Source organism: Rhinolophus sinicus, chromosome 1, assembly GCF_057876585.1.
Source record: "Rhinolophus sinicus isolate RSI-liver-muscle chromosome 1, RSI-T2T, whole genome shotgun sequence".
NCBI classification, from domain to species: domain Eukaryota; kingdom Metazoa; phylum Chordata; class Mammalia; order Chiroptera; family Rhinolophidae; genus Rhinolophus; species Rhinolophus sinicus.
The window spans coordinates 83,642,173-83,661,940 of record NC_142501.1 but is presented as its reverse complement, the minus strand read 5'-3'; the positions used below and the strand labels follow the sequence as shown (position 1 = coordinate 83,661,940).

The following is a 19,768-nucleotide window of genomic DNA, read 5'->3' as shown; positions in this document are numbered from 1 at the left end:
TTTAAAAAATTAAAAACACAAATGTTGAGATTTTCTTTTTCATTCTTCTTGGTTTGAAAAGCAAATTATTTCAAAAAAAAGTTGGGAATCCATCTGTACAAGTACACAAATAATCTTGACTTTGAAGGGCAGTGGAATTGACACATAAATATGTATCACTTGAATTTGGAATAAAGTACAGCTACAAAGAGTGGAGTTCATAATTTTAAAAAACAAAGTTTAAAAATGTTAATACCAAAGTGATTCTTTTTAATTTCAGTATTTGGCAGCTACTACCTGCCATGTCTAAAAGAGGCCTCTCAGACACACCAGAGGGTGAATGTTGTTGTTTAACTCTTAATATTCCTATATATGCTTTTGTAGGTTCTTTAAAATAAGGAGCTAGGCATAAGCACTGTATTATGGATTTTATTTATGTAGATCATTGGACTTCCGAAAACAAAAAAGATTAAATATTGTGTCTACTTTTCCATAACATGCGGTCTTTTCCACAAAAGTGTACTATCTTTTTTGGAAAGGCATAAATTATTCAGAGTTATACTAAATACAGAGGAATGTAGTTACTTGAGATTGTATTGGAAATCGTATAAAGTTATTTTCTTGATCATGAGAATTCTTGGATTTTTTAAGCAGAATTTAAATACGAAATATACCTGCATTTAAAATTTTAGACAGATATTTTACTTTATTTCACTTGTCTTATTTTCAGCTGTGAATATTATACATGTCACCATCAGAATAATGGTTGTTCAGCTTGAGTTTTAGAGGACACAAAAGTTGGGTAATTTTTGAAGTACGTGAATTGTAAAATTTAAAAGATTTAAATAATTTACTCTTGATTATTTCTCCAGATAATAATTGTGCAGTTTGGTGGAAAACCTTTCAGTTGTTCACCACTTTCAATAGAACAGTGGCTATGGTCAATATTCCTAGGAATGGGAACATTACTCTGGGGCCAGGTAAAAATATCACCATTTTTTGTTCAAACCTTAACTGATTTTTTTGTTTTTTAAATTTCTGGTGTGTATTTTCTTTAAGCAGTTCTGTCACTTGATTCTAAGTAGTTACCATTATAGGCCCAAAAGGACATGAAGGGATATGGTTTTTTAAGATATAATGTTCTAATATGTCACTTGCTGTTTATTATGATTATGCCTAATTTATGATAAAACACTAAGTTTTTTACATTGTTTTTTAACTTGTTTTTTAGAAAAAGTTTTACAACAGTATCAAGGTAATAAACACTTGCATAATAGGTTAGGATGCTAACATCTGTATTTTTGGCTCTGTGACCTAGTTTTTCATTCCTAGAATAAATATACAAAAATATAAAATATTATATACTTTAGACTTTCTGTCATTTTTGTTATGTAATTTAATCCAAAATGAAACATAGGAAAAATCTTAAGTTTCAGTTCGCGTAGAGAGTGTTTCTATAAAAATGATGGTGTCTGGAAAAATGGGCCATAAATGACATTTTAGATTATTTGCATTGAATGGCTTTAACAGTATGTATATATATAATACAATGCCTGAAAAATGAGATATACCTCATTTTTATTGCAGGCAGCTGACTTGCAGATGCATGTCATTATTTTTTTTTAAAGTGCTAATGGTGTGTGTGCATTGTTCATTTTAAGTCCGTTACCATTACTGTAAAACTAACCAATATAGAATCTACACTAACATTTCCATAAATGGAGGTTAACATATGTTATGGTGTGTAACTTGTGTGAACTGTCAGTCAAACCAAATGTCTAGGTTTTTCTTAACCTTAATCTTTATGGGCCTTTTATCTCACTTTTTTTTTAATTGTATTTCTAGGTTCTAAAGTTTTCTTACTCATTTTGAATACCTCATTAGTAGAGACCTCCTTTTAAGTAGGATCCATACTTGGTCCACCTTTCTTTTTTGATTACCATTCTAATTATTTCATACTGTTCTCTCATGGGCAGAACTAAACCTTACAACCTCCCCAAAAATCAGGCTAATTTCAGGAAGAGGAAATTCAGTACAGCATACATACCCAGCATGCATCAGTTACCATCTTTGGTTGACATCGTCTATTGACTTCATGTGTGCCATGGTAGAAAGAACACTGATTTTCATGGTCAGAAGACTTAGGGTCTTAGTCACTCCATGAACAAGTGTCTTCTCATGTCTCTGAGGCTGCTTCACCTCTGTGAAATGAGGTGGCTGGACTAGAAGTTCTCTAAGTAGTTCTGGTTCTGACTGTGTGCTTGTTTTCCCCTGATGAGCCTGACTTCCTTAAGGAATGGCTGTTAACACTTATAAGTTAATGTACTTGTTGGTGTTTTTTTGTATTCTTTGTCTTCTGGAGGCATTGGTGTCACTGTCAATCAGTGTGAATCCAATTTTAAATAGTTGTTGCATTTTATGAAAATGAATACATTTAATAAACAAAACAGTATTTTCAGTTTAACGTTGAAGATTTTTGGAATTTTAGTTATTTTCTCATTGAACTTTTACAGCACTAATGAAATAGGAACTTCTTTTGCATCTGATTAAGACCACCTGCTATTTTCATTTTATTTGAAATAAATATAATTAGTACGAGTTTAAGTAAACAATGTACATCAGCACATGGTTTTATAATTTACTGTCTTGAATGCCCTACATAAAATATAAAATGTAATCAGGTTATTTCCATGCAGGAGAACTTTTTACCCTTCAAACTTAAATCTTCTGTGTAGCTAAGAGCAGAATATTTTTTGTTCTAAGAAAGAAAGCCTCTGATGGACAGGATCTCTCACTGCTTCATTGGTAAAGAGAATTGGTTAAGCTTGCACCTTTTCTACCCTTTGTATTCAAGTTGATCGGTTTAATTGTACTTGATATGCTTTCTTTCTAAGTCCTTTCCCCTGTATTGTAGCTTATTTCAACAATTCCAACTAGCCGTTTAAAATTCCTAAAAGAAGCTGGTCATGGAACCCAAAAGGAAGAAATACCTGAGGAGGAGTTAGCAGAGGACGTGGAAGAGATCGATCATGCTGAAAGGGAGTTGCGGCGTGGCCAGATCCTGTGGTTTAGAGGTCTGAACAGAATCCAGACGCAGGTATGGGCCTGGAGAGAGGTAGGAGGCTTGATGGGAGCGGGAGCCAGCCGTGGGCTTTGGACCTGGGGAGGAGGTTTGAGCACACTCCGTAACTTCCTTTCTAGCCTTCCCAACCCACAAAGCTTACTCCTTTCAAAAATAAAAACTGGTGCCTGGAACGAGTGAAAGTTTTAACTGATCGTGAAAGAATGTGTCTATATGCCCCTAAGCTCCTTTTTTCCTAGCTTCCCCCCCCCACTTCATCACAAAATGCTACTCTTGCCTAATAATCTGCTCTGTAAAAAGTGCCTTTTTTCTTTACTTTTTATGCTCATATGTTGATAGATGGAATGGTCCTTTCTCTTGTTCTCTCTCTCTCTTGCTGAGCAAGCTGTCACAATCTCTGATTCCTTGCAGATGGATGTAGTGAATGCTTTCCAGAGTGGAAGTTCCATTCAGGGGGCTCTAAGGCGGCAACCCTCCATCGCCAGCCAGCATCATGATGTAACAAATATTTCTACCCCTACACATGTAGTGTTTTCCTCTTCTACTGCTTCTACTACTGTGGGGTGTGAGTGTGTGTTCCTAAGTGCATGAAATTAACATTTCCTACTTCACACCTAACGTTTCTCATTTTCTCCTTAATGTTTAAATTCATTGTTCAGGCTTTTCATAAAGCTTTCTTTTCGTAAAGTGGATTGAGACCTCAAAGTGTTGTCATTGTTGTTGTTTTATTTCTTAGAGGGCTAGATAACAGGTGGAACAATTGCACCAAAAAATTAGATACGAAATCTGTGAGCTTGTCTCTCTGCTAACTCTGATAGTTAATATGGGGAAGAAAATTGTAGCTTAGAATTTGTGAAACTACTATAGATTTTTGAGTATATGCCTTTAAACATGTTCATACTGCATGGTGCTCAGAAGCGTGTCATTTGAAACTGATCAGACAGAACCAAGAAATTATGTTTTTAAAGCTAAAAATGAATTTAGCATTTTGACTTCTATCTTGTTCAGGTTGGAAATTAAAAAAGTAAGTACCCTCAAGAAAAGTTCTTAATATGTGGCCAGTTGTTTGCCTTCTTAGTCTAGGCTTTGTGGCCTTGTTGTTTTGGGGGATGGTCTCTGTATAAGCTGCAGAGTTCTATGGTATTTTTTTTTTTCATTTGTATAATCAATTTAATTTAAAATTGCATTCTTCATAAGAAATGGTCTGTTATCTTAAGTTTTCTAAAGAAATAGGGAAAGTGTACTGTTGATTAATTATTGAACCATTTCATATCATACTTTCCATGAATTGACTAAAATAAAAAATTTCCTTTCAAATTTTTAGTAAATGACAAACTCCCCAAAAGCCTTATAACCTGTATCATCCTTACTGTGAATTAGGGTCTTGATTTCATGATGGATTTTCAGTATATTAGAGGGATTTAAAGATGTCAGCCCACTTACCCCCACCCCAAAATCAGCTGAGAATACCCAAGGTTAACCTTGTATTTGGACAGAGACCTTTGCCGTTTGATAGCAACTAGTTAAGGGGTAGAGGAGCCTTGGGAAGCAGGAGAGAGGATAAACTTGGAGAAAACAGTACTGTTTTAAAGAGGCTGTTGATTTGGTGCCTTTTTATTCACTGTTTGCTTAAGTAATTTTTGTTTGTTATTTTCTACTGTTGTAAAACAGGCAGAACAGGAACTCGCCCCCATTTTACAGGTGTGAGAACTGACTGGGAGGTGAAATGACTTGTCTGTGGCTGATAAGCAGAGGCAGCATGACAGAGCAAAGAGCAGACAAGTGCTTTAAGGACAGACTGGCCCCGTAATGTTAGACAGGGTGTTAAAGTTACAGACGTGAACAGATAGGAATCTTCCTTTTAAAAATTACCCTGATACTACCTACCTGAATGAAATGATATATGTAAATTTCCGGCCTTCCCCCTGGGACAGCTAAGTCGGTTGTATCCCTCCCTCCCTCTCTCCGTGGATTTCATGGCTCTTGAGGGCTTGTTGCCACTCCTCCTGCATCTCCTACTGTTAGTATATCTTTAGCTGTGTTCCATAAGCACTTGGGGAACGCCTACCGTATGCCAAGGCGGTGCCAGAACTCAAGACCTTACATTCTAGTAATGGAAACAAACAAGTAGTGGAGAATTTCTGCGTGGTAGCAAAGCACAGAATATTATAACAGGGTTTTTAGCATGCCCTGAGAATTCAGAAGAAACTACCGGAAGGAAAGGACTCCCTAGCTGACTCCTGATAGAATTTGCCAGTTGAAGAAAGTGGGCTTCAGTGACATAGTTTGGTACTAGAAAAGAGTAATAAAATATACAAAGTTACGAGGCTGGGATGGAAGTTAAGAACCTGTTTATGTCCTATAGGACGGATCCAAAAGGAGATTTCACACTGAAAGTTTAATACATGAATAATACCCTTTACCACTTCTTAATATTTTATGATATCTGCTTTATTTATCTATATAGTAATCTATACTTTTTTGAACCATGTGAAAGTAAGTGGTGGATATCATTACATTTCATCTCTGAATACTTCAGCATATACCTCTTAAGAATAGGAAATCTCCTACATAATCATACTGTCACATCCACGGATTTTAACATTGATACCATTTAATCCAATGTACACAGTCCATATTCAGATTTCTCCATTGGCCCCCAAAATGTCCTTTATAGCTTTTTTGATCCAAGGTCTAAGAAAGGATCATCAACACTGTACGTTAGGACTCGAGTCTTTTTAACCTGGATCCATTTTCTATACCTTTTTTTAAGAATCCAGGCCAATTGTCTTATAGTGTCCTACATTCTGAATTGCTTTGATTGTTTCCTCATGATTAGTTTCCTGGTAAACTTTTCTGACAAGTTTATGTCCTGGGTGACATGTGTTCTATTTATTTTTATTTCAGCAAAATTTTAAATAATTGATTTTTTTTTCACTTGAAGGGGTGTCACATGACCTCAGGTAAACTATATTGTGTTTCAGGCTTCATATATATATATATATATATATATATATATATATATATATATACACACACACACACGCACACACATACATATTTTTATTTTTTTATAATTTTTTTTCTTTTGAGGAGGTCACAGCTCACAGTAGCCCATACGGGGATCAAACTGGCAACCTTGGTGTTAATAGCATCTCGCGCTAACCAACTGAGCTAACCGGCCACCCCCAGGCTTTACATTAAATATCAGATCAGTCACCAACTCTGTTTTAAGACATACCTGCCCCAGGCTCTTTTCTGCAGCACAACCACATATAGGACCTCTGAGTTGCTAGACCCAGATGGCCAGAGTGATAGAGTGGTGAGGGCAGGTGTGTAGTTGTTGCTTCACCAAGGTTTGAGATGTTTATTTCTTTATTCTATATTCTGTGTTCTTAGAATATAAGGAGGTATCAAGGGCTGATGCATATTTTGTTCATGAGATTATCATTATAGTCTACAGTTGCAGTAATTACATTGTTACTATAAGTTTCTTTCAACCTTGCTGGTGAAGCCTTGTCTTAGGTGGTACAGAACATAAGCCAATGTATAGAATTAATTAGTAGTGTTAATATGTGTGATGAAAGGTTTGATTTCATCACTATGTTCCTGCCTTAATATAGTAGAATAGTTTTAGATGTATTATTTGAAGTCTCTGCTTTGCTAATTGAAGGAAATAATAATAATCCATTTCGACTTGGTCGTATGCTGGGCTCGAAACATGCCTGGAGGGATCATCTTTTTTCTGATTTATAAGATCTCCAGAGAAGACATTCTGTAGTTTTTCTTTATTCACGAAGTATATCATTCGTGTGTTTTTTTTTAATTAATTGTGTTGGGGTGACAATTGTTAGTAAAGTTACATAGATTTCAAGTGTACAATTCTGTAAATATATCATTCTAATAACAGTCTTCACCTTTGGTAAATTCTTTGACTGAATCAATAGTTAAACATTCCTGGAAAGGAGAACTTGAAAGAAAATTTGGTCTTCTAGGCGAAGGGTCAGCAAACAGTGTCCTGTTGCCTGTTTTTGAAAATAGATTTTTATTGGAATGGAGTCATGCGCTTTCGTGGAGGTACCGTCCCTGGTACTTCCTGCCCTACACTGGCAGAGCTGAGTAGTTGGATCACAGACCTTGTGGCTCACAAAACCTGTATTTACTCTCTGGATCTTTACAGAAAATGTTTGCCAACTTCTGTTCCAGTTGAATAAAATGCTACACATTGCACACGTGGGTCTTCCTTTGAGAAAATTCGATGTGCAAATACCTAACTTGGGAAAACAACCTAGGATTTTCTTTCTTGGTACATAGTATCTTTTGTTTTACCAGTGCACTTCTTTAAGTTAGTGCACCTAGTAAAAGTAAGGACGAATACAAAGTTAAGAAGTGGGCACTCCATTGTAGAAGGTAAGATATATCAGCTAGTGACTAAAATTGTCTCATATTTCAGAGCTTCCCTGGTGTACCATCTTTTGGGAATAATATTATTTTCTGCTGTCAACAGTTAGGGTTTTATTTAAGGAAATGGGATATTTAGCAGAGTACATGATATTTAAATCTAATGTATTGTTTACATTGATAATCATTTTCAGTTTCTTAAAATTACTTTGATTATGATAGTTACTCTGATTTTTTTGTTGTATACCATTTAAGCTTCATGCAATGTTTTCCTCTGAGTATTACTCGTAAAAAATTTTTCTTGATGTAGGGATTATTGGATTTTTCTTAATTTTAATAATTTTAGGAATTATAATTATGTTGTACATAGTAAGTCTCAATAAATATTAAAGAAATTGTTAAAAGACTAGATAAAATAAACAGTAAGGCTAGGATTATCAAAAATAGATAGTTAAGGTTACATCTTACTTTCCTGCTTAAACTGAATTCTTTGTGGTATGAAAATAGTTTCCTACCTGCCAAAAGTATTGTGCACACAGCTGTGCTTTTCAGTTGCTCAGAATGACTATTGTTCTGTGAGAATTTTACACATAGTAGGTCATAGAGATCAGAGCAAGTGTAAGTTAGCTCAACGTCATGCTTTAGATTAAGAGTGCTTATTGTGTTCTTTATGAGTACAAAGTAAAACAAACCTGACTCAATAACCCCTGGTTAATCTAGGTTTTATTGTATGTATCTAATATGAGAACTGTTCTTTGAAATGGTTTTGCTTTGGAGCATTTCTGAGCTGTCCTTTTTCACATGTCCAGTCATCATGTGGCCAAGTAGTGGGGTCAGAGGAAGACAGCATTCACCTTAATGTTAGGAAGTATTTTATTCTGGTGACTTTAGCTGTACAGTTAATGTCTGCATGTTCTCCTCTTCTATTGACTTCCGAAGAACCTGGAATTGGAAGTCCAGATAACTTGGTTCTTAGACACTTTGGTGCTGATTAGGAGTGATATGACAGGTCAGACGCACCCATCCTCTCAAGTTATAAAGTGGTTCGAATAAAGTGTGTCGAATAACCTTTCAAGCTCTGATGTTCTCAGATAACTTAGTAAATTCTTTCACAAAGAACAAAATCTTACCAAATTTGAAAAGTTTCGGTAAAAAGGGATCTCATCGAATTTCACCTGCTGCAGGTGTGGCTGTGTGTGCATGTGTGTGTAATTGTGTGTACACACACACACACACACACACACTGACTGCTCTCACCTGCTTCCTCTTTACACTCTGCCCTTCGTAGAGCTTTGCTAGCTCCCAGATCTCTAATATAAGCTCATCCCTTTCTCCTAACCTCTGGATATTTTCATCTGGGTGTACTACAGCTCCTCAAATTTAACATGTTCCAAAAATCGATTTATTCCGCCCTTGACTTTTCGCTACTCCCCTCTGTCCACACTGGTCAAAACCAAATAGAAAGCTGTACTGTTTCTTTAGCTCTATTAGCGGTATTGTCCGCAACCGAGACAGATAAGCACCAACTTCAAGGTTGTGACAGCAGTTCTCATCACCCAACACGTTTGCTGCCCGATCCTCCAATTTGTGTTCTCCTCCCTGCCTGCTGACCACCGACACCAACAGGTTTTTGTTTTTGAGGAGGTTATCTTTTTTAACTCTGTAGTTTATTCTTAAGACAGGATACGTATCAAACGCCCACATTTATAAAATACGAATTGTAAGATTTCACAATAAAACTACATGAATGATTGTAATGGTATATTTAGCAAGCACTGTTTGCACAACACGTGTAAAACATTGTACATTTTAGTAAAGGGAAACGAGCATTAAAGGAAATTGAAAATCTTTGCTGCTGCATGATAGTCTCATGAAGGAACTAAAGTATAGACACATGAGTAGAATAGAATTCTAAACAGCATATGAGAACGTAGCACAGCGTAGAACACGGGCTTGCAGCCCCAGGTATGGATTACTAGGGACCAGCAGCTTCAGTGTCACCTTGGAGCTGGTTGGAAATGTGTGAATCAGAATCTGCATTTTATCAGGATCCCCAGATGCCTCCTGTGCACAGTCACGTTTGAGAAGCCCTGACATTGATACTTGGGAGCTAACACCATTCTGAGTCTGTATGGGGACTGATTTAATCTCCCCTAACAACCCCATAGGGTAGGGTAGGTACCATTGTTATTTCCCATTTATAGTGGAGGAAATCGGTGCCTAAGTTTCCTCAGCTGGTAAGTGGTAGAGCTGGAATTCACACCCAGACATTTTACTTCTGTCTTCCTCAGTCAGCTATGCTGTACTCTTTCTCTGTGTAAAGGGCTCAGTGAACAAGGAGTAAAGCAGACTACAAGCGGGGCTTCGTAAATCAGGGAAGACAACTTTGAGGAGAGATGAGGTTTTAATCAGAACTGGACATACATTGTTGCAAGTGGCAGTTTTCCCTTTTTTTCAGACTGAATAATCTTCCATTGTGTGAATATACCACATTTTCTTTGTCCATTCATTTGTCAGTGGATATTTAAGTTGTTGGTTCCCTATCTCAGCTATTGTAAGTAATGCTGCAAGGAACATAAGAGTGCGGGTATGGCTTGAAGATTCTGATATTTGTTCCTTTGGATGAATTCTCAGAAGTGGGAATCTAAAATAGTCAAACTCATAGAAATAGAGAGTAAAACTGTGATTCCTAGGGGGTCAGGGAAGGTGGGGAGATGTTGATCAAGGGGTAAAGTTTCAGTTCTGGAGATCTAATGGATAGCGTGGTAACTATACTATACTGTATAATTGAAATTCGCTGAGAGTAGAATCCTAACTTCCCAACGTGCCCGCGTGCACACACACGGTACCTGTGAGGGGGTAGATCAGTTAATTTGCTTGATTGTAGCAATTACTTTATAGTGTACACATATATGAAATCGTCAGTTTGTATACCCTAAATATATACAATTAAAAATAGAAATAGGCATAAACTCTTACATATTTAAATGAAAAAATACATTCAAATGTCTTTGAAGAAATTTATTAATTTCTTTATTATTGTTTTGTGAGATGATTTTGATGACTACATTTTTTAATCTGGAATGTCAATGTCAGTTACTTCTCTTAACATGAGTAAATGATGTCTTCATTACTAAACAATTCATTAGAATCAAAACAAAAGCAAATACTATTTAAATTGATATATAGTAGATGTTCAACTATTTGGATTTTGTCTTTTTTTTTTTTTTTTGGAAGTCTGTATGACACTGGGTTAATGAGACCTAATGTCAGTGTGTGCAGTGATATTTTTAAATTAATTGCCCACTAATCTTTTTTCATCCATATAGCAGACTTCTGAGAAGAGGGTGAATTAATTGTTGAGCTCTATGTTTAGAGGCAAAAATACTAGAAAACTTTGTGTCTTCTCCTTGGGAAATATTTCACAGAAGAAGCCCAGATTTTTCTTCTTCTTTTGTTTTTGTTTTAAATGTGTTTTTTCCAGTGAACTATAGTGTATATAAATTGATTTGTTTTAATCTATTATAGAGAAAAACACTATAACACTTTATAGACAAATGGCATATACTCAAATATTTATAGCTGTTTAATGGCATTTTATAGATATTTGGGCTTTGTCTTTATTTTTATTTTTTAATTAAGGGAATAGTGGGGTAGATGTGAGTTCATTGTGGCATTTGGCTTATATTTGCTTGGCTTTTTCATAGTCGGTGACACCCTAACTCCTAGCATGATAAATAATAACCCTCTGTGCTTGACTTTAACTTATTTGAATTGTTTTCAAAGTTACTTTTGTTTTTTTAATTTTAAAAAATCAGCTAAAGCTTGTGTATGGTTAAGTTTTTGTTTTGTTTGTTTTTCATTTGATTTTGTTTTCTTAGGGAAAAAAATCCTATAAAATGGCTATTAAATTTTTGGCCAGTGACAATGAGATTTTTCTTAGTATTGCTTTGAATCCTGTATCTCTTAATTCTCAGAGTATGTGGTTTTGTTGTTCTGTAGTGTCCTACTAAAATATTCATTTTTTTACAGTGTATTGCAAGTTCCACTGCATTACATGCAAATATGATTCACTCATACCTAGCTGTTTGTGGATTCAAACTCATAAGTGAACCATCTTTAAATTCAGCTAACAGTGTACTGACATTTTTCTGTTTTCTGGTATTTGCAGATTCGAGTGGTGAATGCATTTCGTAGTTCTTTATATGAAGGGTTAGAAAAACCGGAATCAAGAAGTTCGATTCACAACTTTATGACACATCCTGAGTTTAGGATAGAAGATTCAGAGCCTCATATCCCCCTTATTGATGACACTGATGCAGAAGATGATGCTCCTACAAAACGTAACTCCAGTCCTCCACCCTCTCCCAACAAAAATAACAATGCTATTGACAGCGGGATTTACCTTACAATAGAAATGAACAAGTCTGCTACCTCTTCATCCCCAGGAAGCCCACTACATAGTTTGGAAACATCACTCTGATTGTACGCTGAATGTTAACACACTAGCTGCATTGTAAAGAAACAAATTGAAACTGGGTCTCTTCACATATTGTGACAAGACAAGATTGTATTCTTGTCTTTGGACTTCAACAGAAGACACACTTGTACGAATGTAGATTTATTTTTTTAAAAAACAAAAAGCAAAGCTTTCTGCCAGACTGAGGGTGCTTTTTGGGGGGTGGGAGAAATGAACTGACAGATAAACAGTAACTCACCATAAGTTGACCTGTGGATCATCAGTAGTACCTAAGAATGGTCCTGAACAGTGGATTAGCAGAGCTTTAGTTTATCTCAGTCCTTGATGGGAGAGAGGGAGGAGTACAGCTGGGCAAGCAAAGAACCCTGGATTGTTGAATTGATACTTTAATTTCTGCTGTTGGCTGTTAATAATTTGGATTATTTATGTTTATAAATGATACAGATCTGTTTACAAGGTTTGTAGATACTTTTTTTGTTCCTGTTCATAGATGGGAAGCTTCCTTATAACTGATGCAGAGAAAAATTAGTCCTACAAATACTGCTGTATTTTCAGGAAAAAAAGGGGGTGGGGGGGTGTTTCTATTGAAACTGTACTAAATTTTTGCCTACAATTTAACTTGTTAAATATTGTAGATAAATTGCTAATACTAATAGCCAAATAGATAACACTAATGCTTTGTTTAAAAAAAAAAAAAAAAAAAAAAAAAAAAAAAAAACATGAGCAGTGGTGTTCTAATGAAGTTATGGCATCTGTCCTAATTAGTTTCTTAAATACATTTACTACTTAATGGTTTTGAAACAACTGTTTAATTTTTAAAATTTTTGAAAACTTGCTAATAACCTTTTGTTCAGAATTTAGTAGATTGTTTAATGCGGGACATCAACTGCATAATGAAAGATGCTTGAAATGCTTTTGTTATTTCAGGCAAATCAAATTAAACTATCAAACTACAAGAGAACCTTAGTCCTTTTTGTTTTTGTCTAAACATGTTAGTTCAGTGATGTCTTGGTGAACTGTGAGTGAACTGTATTGACTTTTCTAATAAATCCTTAGAAACCTTCATACAGAATGAGGGCTGTTGGCATTTTGAAAAAGGTTAATAAGTAGAAGCATACATGTTTCCCTCTTGTTTTTGAAACTTGTTTGTAAACATAAATAAATCTGCCCTTTTATTAAATAAATTCACAGCAATGTTTTTTTAAAGAAATTTCAGCTTCTTTACTCAATTCTGCATAGATGGTACATCACTCTGTTCTCTTTAACCACAATCGGAATAAATTTCAAGATGGTAACAGCCCCATGAAGTACCGCTTTAATTCCTTGGTGATAATCTGATAGAACCAGAATAAGAAAATTATCGCAATTTTACCATTTGACATATTCTTCATAGAATTTAGTTTGTCTAAAATAGTCTCACAGTTTAAAAAAAAGTAATGACCACAATTGTCTTTGATACATTTATTTTAATTCTTAAGTGGCCAAATAACAGATTAGGTAAAATGAGATTATATGAAAAGGTGAAAAAGGTCCTAAAATATATATTTAGATATAATAATCATATTCTGGAATGCCGATTTCTAAGCCAATTCGATTAAGTCTTTGTTTCTTTCTTTTGTTTACCTTCTCCCCTTTTTTGCCTCGTCTTTACCTTTTAGGAACTGGCATTGTATTAGGGCCCAGATTTCACCAGATACACAATCCTCAGGCTGACATAAAGTTTACGAGGACTACTACATCTGAGAGTGCTGACCCAGCAAAGAAACATGTAGTTGATGGTGCTTGATATTTTTGGTGGGTGGGGGGAAATCTTTTTCTCTCCATCAATCTTTTGCAGTAATCCTCTGCAAGTCTTAGAAACACATTGGCGCTGTCAGCATTTGTAATTGTACATTTATTCATCAGGTATTTATAGCGAATCATACTGTAAAAAGAGGTAGCATGATATGCTGGAAAGCATACTAGGCTAGGAGTCAAGACCTGGTTTCTAGTCTCGGTTTTGCCATTTACGTACTGCATGACCTTGGGAAAGTCATTGACCCTAAATGAGGGTGGTGGACTAGACTATCTTGAAGAACCCTTTCAACTCTATAAAAATTGACCCTATTAACTGGAGAGCCTACAAGGCATAGGGAATAGAGAAAAGGGAAATGTTTTCAGTTTTCTTTTTTATTTTGGTTATGCTTAAATATGAATGCAATTACCAAAAGATGTAGAAGTGCATGTGCTTTGGAGGATTTGTATTGAGCTTTTACAGTATTCATTTGTCAACTCAAGGCAATGGCTTTTTACACCAACTCTAATCCATAAACGGGTCTTATGACATCCATGAAGTAGTAGCAAGACATGCTTAGTGTGTATTTCTCTCTTTGAGACACTGTAATTTCTACCAGAAATTTCCAGAGCATTATGTAAGTAGAAAAAAAGAATGCAAGCAAGCTGTTAAAGATCTTGGATCCCATTATATAGTATGTATAGCTGAAATCAGCGTCTGTAATTCAATCACTTTTTCTCTTTTATCCTCTAACCAAAAAATTGTTTAATTTTGCATCCCAAATGTTTTTAATCTTTGTATATTTTTTAAAAATCCTTTCTCCTCATCATTGCCTTTTTTGTGGTTGTAAATAGACTTACTTGCACTTTGAAGATGAGTTACTCCTTGTCATCTTACAAGTATGTGATATGGTAATTTTCATAACAGATGTCAGTTTTGAACCAAGAAATGGTGATTTGTTTATAAGAAAAAAAAAAACAACTGGCTTCATTTCTGTGAAATTGCTCTTTGAAAATTTCTTTTTACACGTGTAAGCCAACTGAGATACCGTGATGGTGTTGATTTCTTTCAATGATGCTTACCATCTATTTTAGCCACTGAGCCTTTTATTATTTGTCTATTTGTAAAGTTTATTTGTCTTAACTCATTTAATAAATATACTGTTTATCTGTTTCTGAATGGGGACTGAACTTTTTGAATATTTAAATTGATCCGAACATCATATTTTGGAATTACTTTTTTCTACTTGAAATTTTAAAAATTTGATTGATGAAAATTCTATAATGTACATGAAATGTTATGGTTGTGTTACAGTGAATTGGTGTTCTAATATGCCTGACCTTGCCCCTAGAATGAAAGTGGGTGTGTTGTCCTTACACTCCTTCCCACCATCTTCAATCCTTGTAGCACTATAGATGGTTTCTGCAGTCCACGGGAGTGTAATGTTTTGGTTTTAGAAAAGTTTCGTTTTTCACATTGACTGTAAGAGCTTATTTTTTCATTAAATAATGCCAACTTGTCAATAGTAATTACCTGAACTCTATGGTAACAAAATCAAATTGCCCTTAATTGGTTTTTATAATAAATTATTAACATAAATTAGCAAGTTTGCTGAAATACTGAGTGAACTTTAATTACGAATACCATATTTTTCTATTAGTGCAAATTATTGAGTATATGTAAGTACTTATGACATAAGAGATGTTTTCCATTTTGTCAAATTAGGTTTTGTATGTGTATTATGTATTATGATTGAATTTTGAATTAAGTTCCCTTTGTAAATTAACTGAGTAAGAAAGGGGGATTACTGCACTGTGCGTCTTTGCTTGTTGACATTTTTCCTTCCCTGTGTTTTTAGAGAAATCCTGTCATATTGCAGCTGCCTTCTTTCATTTAACCTATGCCACTCTAAGATTCTGATGCCCAAACCCCATAGCAACCTTTATCTTTTCAAATTCCAGTATTACACACATTTGTAAACAAACAAACAAAAAAAAGATACTTTTATTAACATAATTATACTATCTAACTAATATAATCTTTGAAAAATCCTTGAAACTAATCTTTCTTTTAGAATAAAATTATAAAAATTCCCTTAAAAATGTTACATGCAGTAAGGGAGGGTCTAGTGTGTTCTGTACTTCTTTTAGTACATGTCAAAAAGGAAGTTATCTTTATCCTTATAATGTAATTTCCTTTTCAGCAAGTTGATAGTTTTGTCCCTTAAATCCTCAACTGAGGATTTACTTTTATGGTTTTTGTCTTAAGAACTACTTTAACATTTCCCTGTTTGTTAGAAAAACACTTCGGCTTACAGATGAATATACTAAGTATAAGCATGTGTAATCTGTATTATCTGAATTCTGTGTCATTATTGAAAAAATTATTATATTTAATCTGAAGTAGGGAATTAAAGTAAGAAATGTGCATATGTGTTTATACAGTATCCGTCTTTGGCCCAACTTCCTTGACCAGCACTATATCCTAGGAAAACTAGTTCCCACAGCATTAACACAAGTCTGGGTGTGGGTTCAATGTGGCACAGCACGTCCCTCCAATTCTCTTAACTTAAATTCATGACAAGGACCACACAGTTTCTGAATTCCTTTTCAGATTATTAAGTTTAAGTACTGATACTCTCCTTAGCTACTAAAAGGAGAACTGTCACGACTTAATATTTATGGAGTACTGCTATATGCTAAGCACTTGACATGGATTATGTAAGTGATAACCCCAGGTACTACTGCCAGCACTTTACATACGGGGAAGCTGAGGCTTGGAGAGTTTAAGGAACTTGTTCTCGGTCACATGGCGAGGTGGGATTCACACTTAAGGCAGACCTTCTCCGGAGCCCACGCACGTGGCCACTGGTCTTAATGCTGTACTAGCACTGTCTTATTAACCTGAGTGCGGGCCCAGTGCCTACAAATCTGCGCTTATCTTTTCAGTGCTCTTTTGCTGTTCCTCTCTGATTCCAAATGCTCCAGAAATTACCTTACAAAGCTTCATAACCTTCCTGGAGGATAGCTCAAGAGACTGAGGAAAGTATCACCGATTTACATGTGTAATCCCAAGTTTTCCTTAGAAGCAGACGTCCACTAGCTGAAGAGTCAAAGATAAACTCAGTAGAATGGTAGTTTTAATATAGCATTACTTTGGTTAGAGAATTCCATGATTCAGTACTTTTAAGATAGATATGTTTATTCCAGGTTTCATTGATAACCTATTAATTTGACAGGTCATTGCTTTATATCCAGAATAATTTGGAATGAAAATAAACGTCGCATTAATGAGATAGTCTGCATTTTTTTGTTCTAAAAATCGGTGAAACTAAAGACTAGGATTTTTATATATTTTGAACAATTATTTTGTCCTCTGGCAGTATTTTCCTTGATGAAAATTTTTAGTGCTTTAATACCTAGCCTAAGGGAGTGACTATCGCACTTTGAATTTAAATTAACAATTTTTAAAATTAAAATCGCAGCCATTATTTCACTACTGTTTTAATACCATTTTATATTAATGTTCATGGTTTGTGAATAGTCAGTGGCCTCGCTTGTAGTCTGTAAAAACGAGATGCTTGCTGATTTTTATAATCTTTAGGGTAACGTTTATCTTAGTGAAGATAAAATGTTTTAAAAAAATTTTTTCTGTAAGGCTGCTTTTGAAATCATAAATATTTAGTGTGAGGCATACCTCTGTATAGCTTGAGAATGTGTGCAGAAAAATAAGAATAAGACTTCTGGGAGATCTGTGGTATCTGAGGTTAGAAATTCAAATTGGGATGCTTTTAATGTATCTAGTATTCTAAATCTTTTAACCATAGCCTGCTCTTTCAGTGAGCTTCAAACCCTCTGAGGAGGGTAAGTCTGTAGCATCTAAAAGTATTCATCTTTCACTTTCTGACTCCTATAGACTTAGGATGGATAGTATGTCTCAACATCTGAAGTGTGGGGGTGGGAGGAGAGGGTGATTGTAATAGTGAAGCCACACCAAGTTTCTGGAGTCTGGGACTCAATTTCTAAGAACACTACCCTAGTTTCTGCACCCCAAAAAATTATTTGCCAACTGTTTTCATGGCCTTTATCTACATCTCCCACTCTCCATTCATTCAACAAGTACTTAGTACCTGTCATGGGGAATTACGTTGTTCTAGATTCAGGAGACCCAAACAAGGTCCTTCCTCTCAAGGAGTTGATGTTCTAATAGGTGGGAGAGAGACCTATGTCAGGTGGTAAGGGACCATGCTGTTACATAGTGTGGTGAGGGAAGCCGTCTCAGACGGTGACGTTAAGCAGAGACCTGAAGGAAGTGAATGAGCCAGCTGCTTGGTTGGAAAAGCCTTCTCGTAGATAGTGGTTGGCCAGTTAGGAATAGCAAGGAAGCCATGTAGCTGGAGTGAAGTGAAACAGTGGGAGAGTAGTAGGAGATAAGCTTGGAGACAGAATGGGAGGCTTAGTCTGACCTGATAAGCCTTGGCAAAAACTTCTGCTCTTGATGGGAAGTCAATGCAGGATTTTGAAAGCAGCAATGTGATTGGATCTTTGAAAATATCATTGGCTGCTGTGTGGAAGTTAGGAAGCTACTAATTCTTTTTTTTCCCAGGCTCATTCCATTCCAGCTTAGGCTTTTCCTGCTTCTTTGGTAGGTCCCCCACCCCCACCCTTTTCTGAAGAGTCTTGTGGACCCTTTCTTTTATCTGTTCGAATGCTGTGCTTGTCCTGCTCTTCCAGATAACAAGGCTGGCATCATTTATTACAGTCAACTTAGAAACAACCTACACATTTTTCTCATTTGTTTGAGCCTATATGCAGTTTCCCACGTTGGTTGCGATAACCTTTGTTTTTGTTCTGTGTTACTCAACAACATGGTCACAAATAGAAGACGGCCGTTTCTCAGCTGTTCCCATCTCTATAGTTGGCATCTCCAAACTGTCTTTTTCTTGCTTTGTAAAAGCTCTTTAAACCTGCTAATTTTATTCTTTAAACCAAGCGTGACTGCTAGCCTCTTCATTCCTCTGTCATCCCCCACCTCCGTCATCCCCCAATCTATTAGCCTACTGACTCCATCCTAACCCAGGCACTCCAGTTGGCTACCTCACTCCTGCTCTGTCATTTACCTGGTTGGCTTTGCCTCCTTGGCATTTCACTACCTTGATGCCTAAACCCGAACCACCTTCAATGTCATCATACCTGTCCTCAGATTCAGAGTATGCTCCCAGTGTGGCTAGTGCCTGAAATGCACTCTCATTTGCTGTTTTTCCTCACTGATGCTCAAAGAGACCTTTAATTTGTCTCCCATCCTTTTCAGGGTCATTCCTCATGTTTATTCCAAACCTTTACATTTTTGTCAGAGCCAGGATTCAAGATGTAGTTTGATTCTAGAACACACCTTTCCAATTCTACCTTTCACTATCAAGCAAACCTGTGTGGGTTTTCCACATATTTTAACAGACATCTGTCTCTCTGCTTTATTATTAATTTTTGGTGCCAAAGAAAGGGATTTTACATCTATCTGTGTTTATTGTTTTCATCAAGTCATATCCCTTTGACTCCTAATTTTGTCATCTAGTTTATTCTCAATCCTTCTCAGCTTAATGTTGTACAAGACGGCAATTAGCTTTCCTTCTGCTTCTTTATGGAAACCATTGTTTTGCAACAACAACAAAAAAAAAGACATAAGACATCTGCCAACAACCCTTCACCTTACTTTTCAAAACCACTACTAGGTGATATTAGTGCTCATTTAATCCAGTCATTCAACCAGTTAGGGATTGACTAATTAAATGTTCTGTCATCATACACACAAATCACCATCAGATCCGAAAGTAGATGATGTCTTGTTGAAACGCTGTCGACTACACTTACTGTTTTGCTCCAGGTATTTCTTCTTTGGTTTCAAGTGCGCTTTTGTCATTCTCTTTATTTTCACTGTTCTTTTTATAGTCTGTTCCTTCTTTACCTCAGGTCCTTCACTGTTCTCTCCACGTCCCTACCTGACTCGTCACCAATCTATCCAACACTTAATCCAAAATGTCGCTAAATCACCACTT

The 19,768-nt window shown here is 35.8% G+C and overlaps 1 protein-coding gene across 5 annotated transcripts in view; it reads left to right on the top strand.

Moving 5' to 3' along the window:
- ATP2B1 (ATPase plasma membrane Ca2+ transporting 1) overlaps nucleotides 1-12,903 on the top strand; it is a 125,340-nt gene extending 112,437 nt beyond the window's left edge. For 2 of the 5 annotated variants that reach the window (XM_074325295.2, XM_074325296.2), the window contains exons 19-22: nucleotides 852-959; nucleotides 2,894-3,076; nucleotides 3,473-3,559; nucleotides 11,634-12,660. In XM_074325295.2, coding sequence (XP_074181396.1) covers nucleotides 852-959; nucleotides 2,894-3,076; nucleotides 3,473-3,559; nucleotides 11,634-11,945 — 690 coding nt within the window. In that variant the 3' untranslated portion in view covers nucleotides 11,946-12,660. Of the gene's footprint in view, nucleotides 1-851; nucleotides 960-2,893; nucleotides 3,077-3,472; nucleotides 3,627-11,633 lie in introns of all 5 variants that reach the window. The other 3 variants (XM_088801133.1, XM_074325299.2, XM_074325297.2) reach the window with 3 other exon arrangements.
- Nucleotides 12,904-19,768: the final 6,865 nt, after the last annotated feature.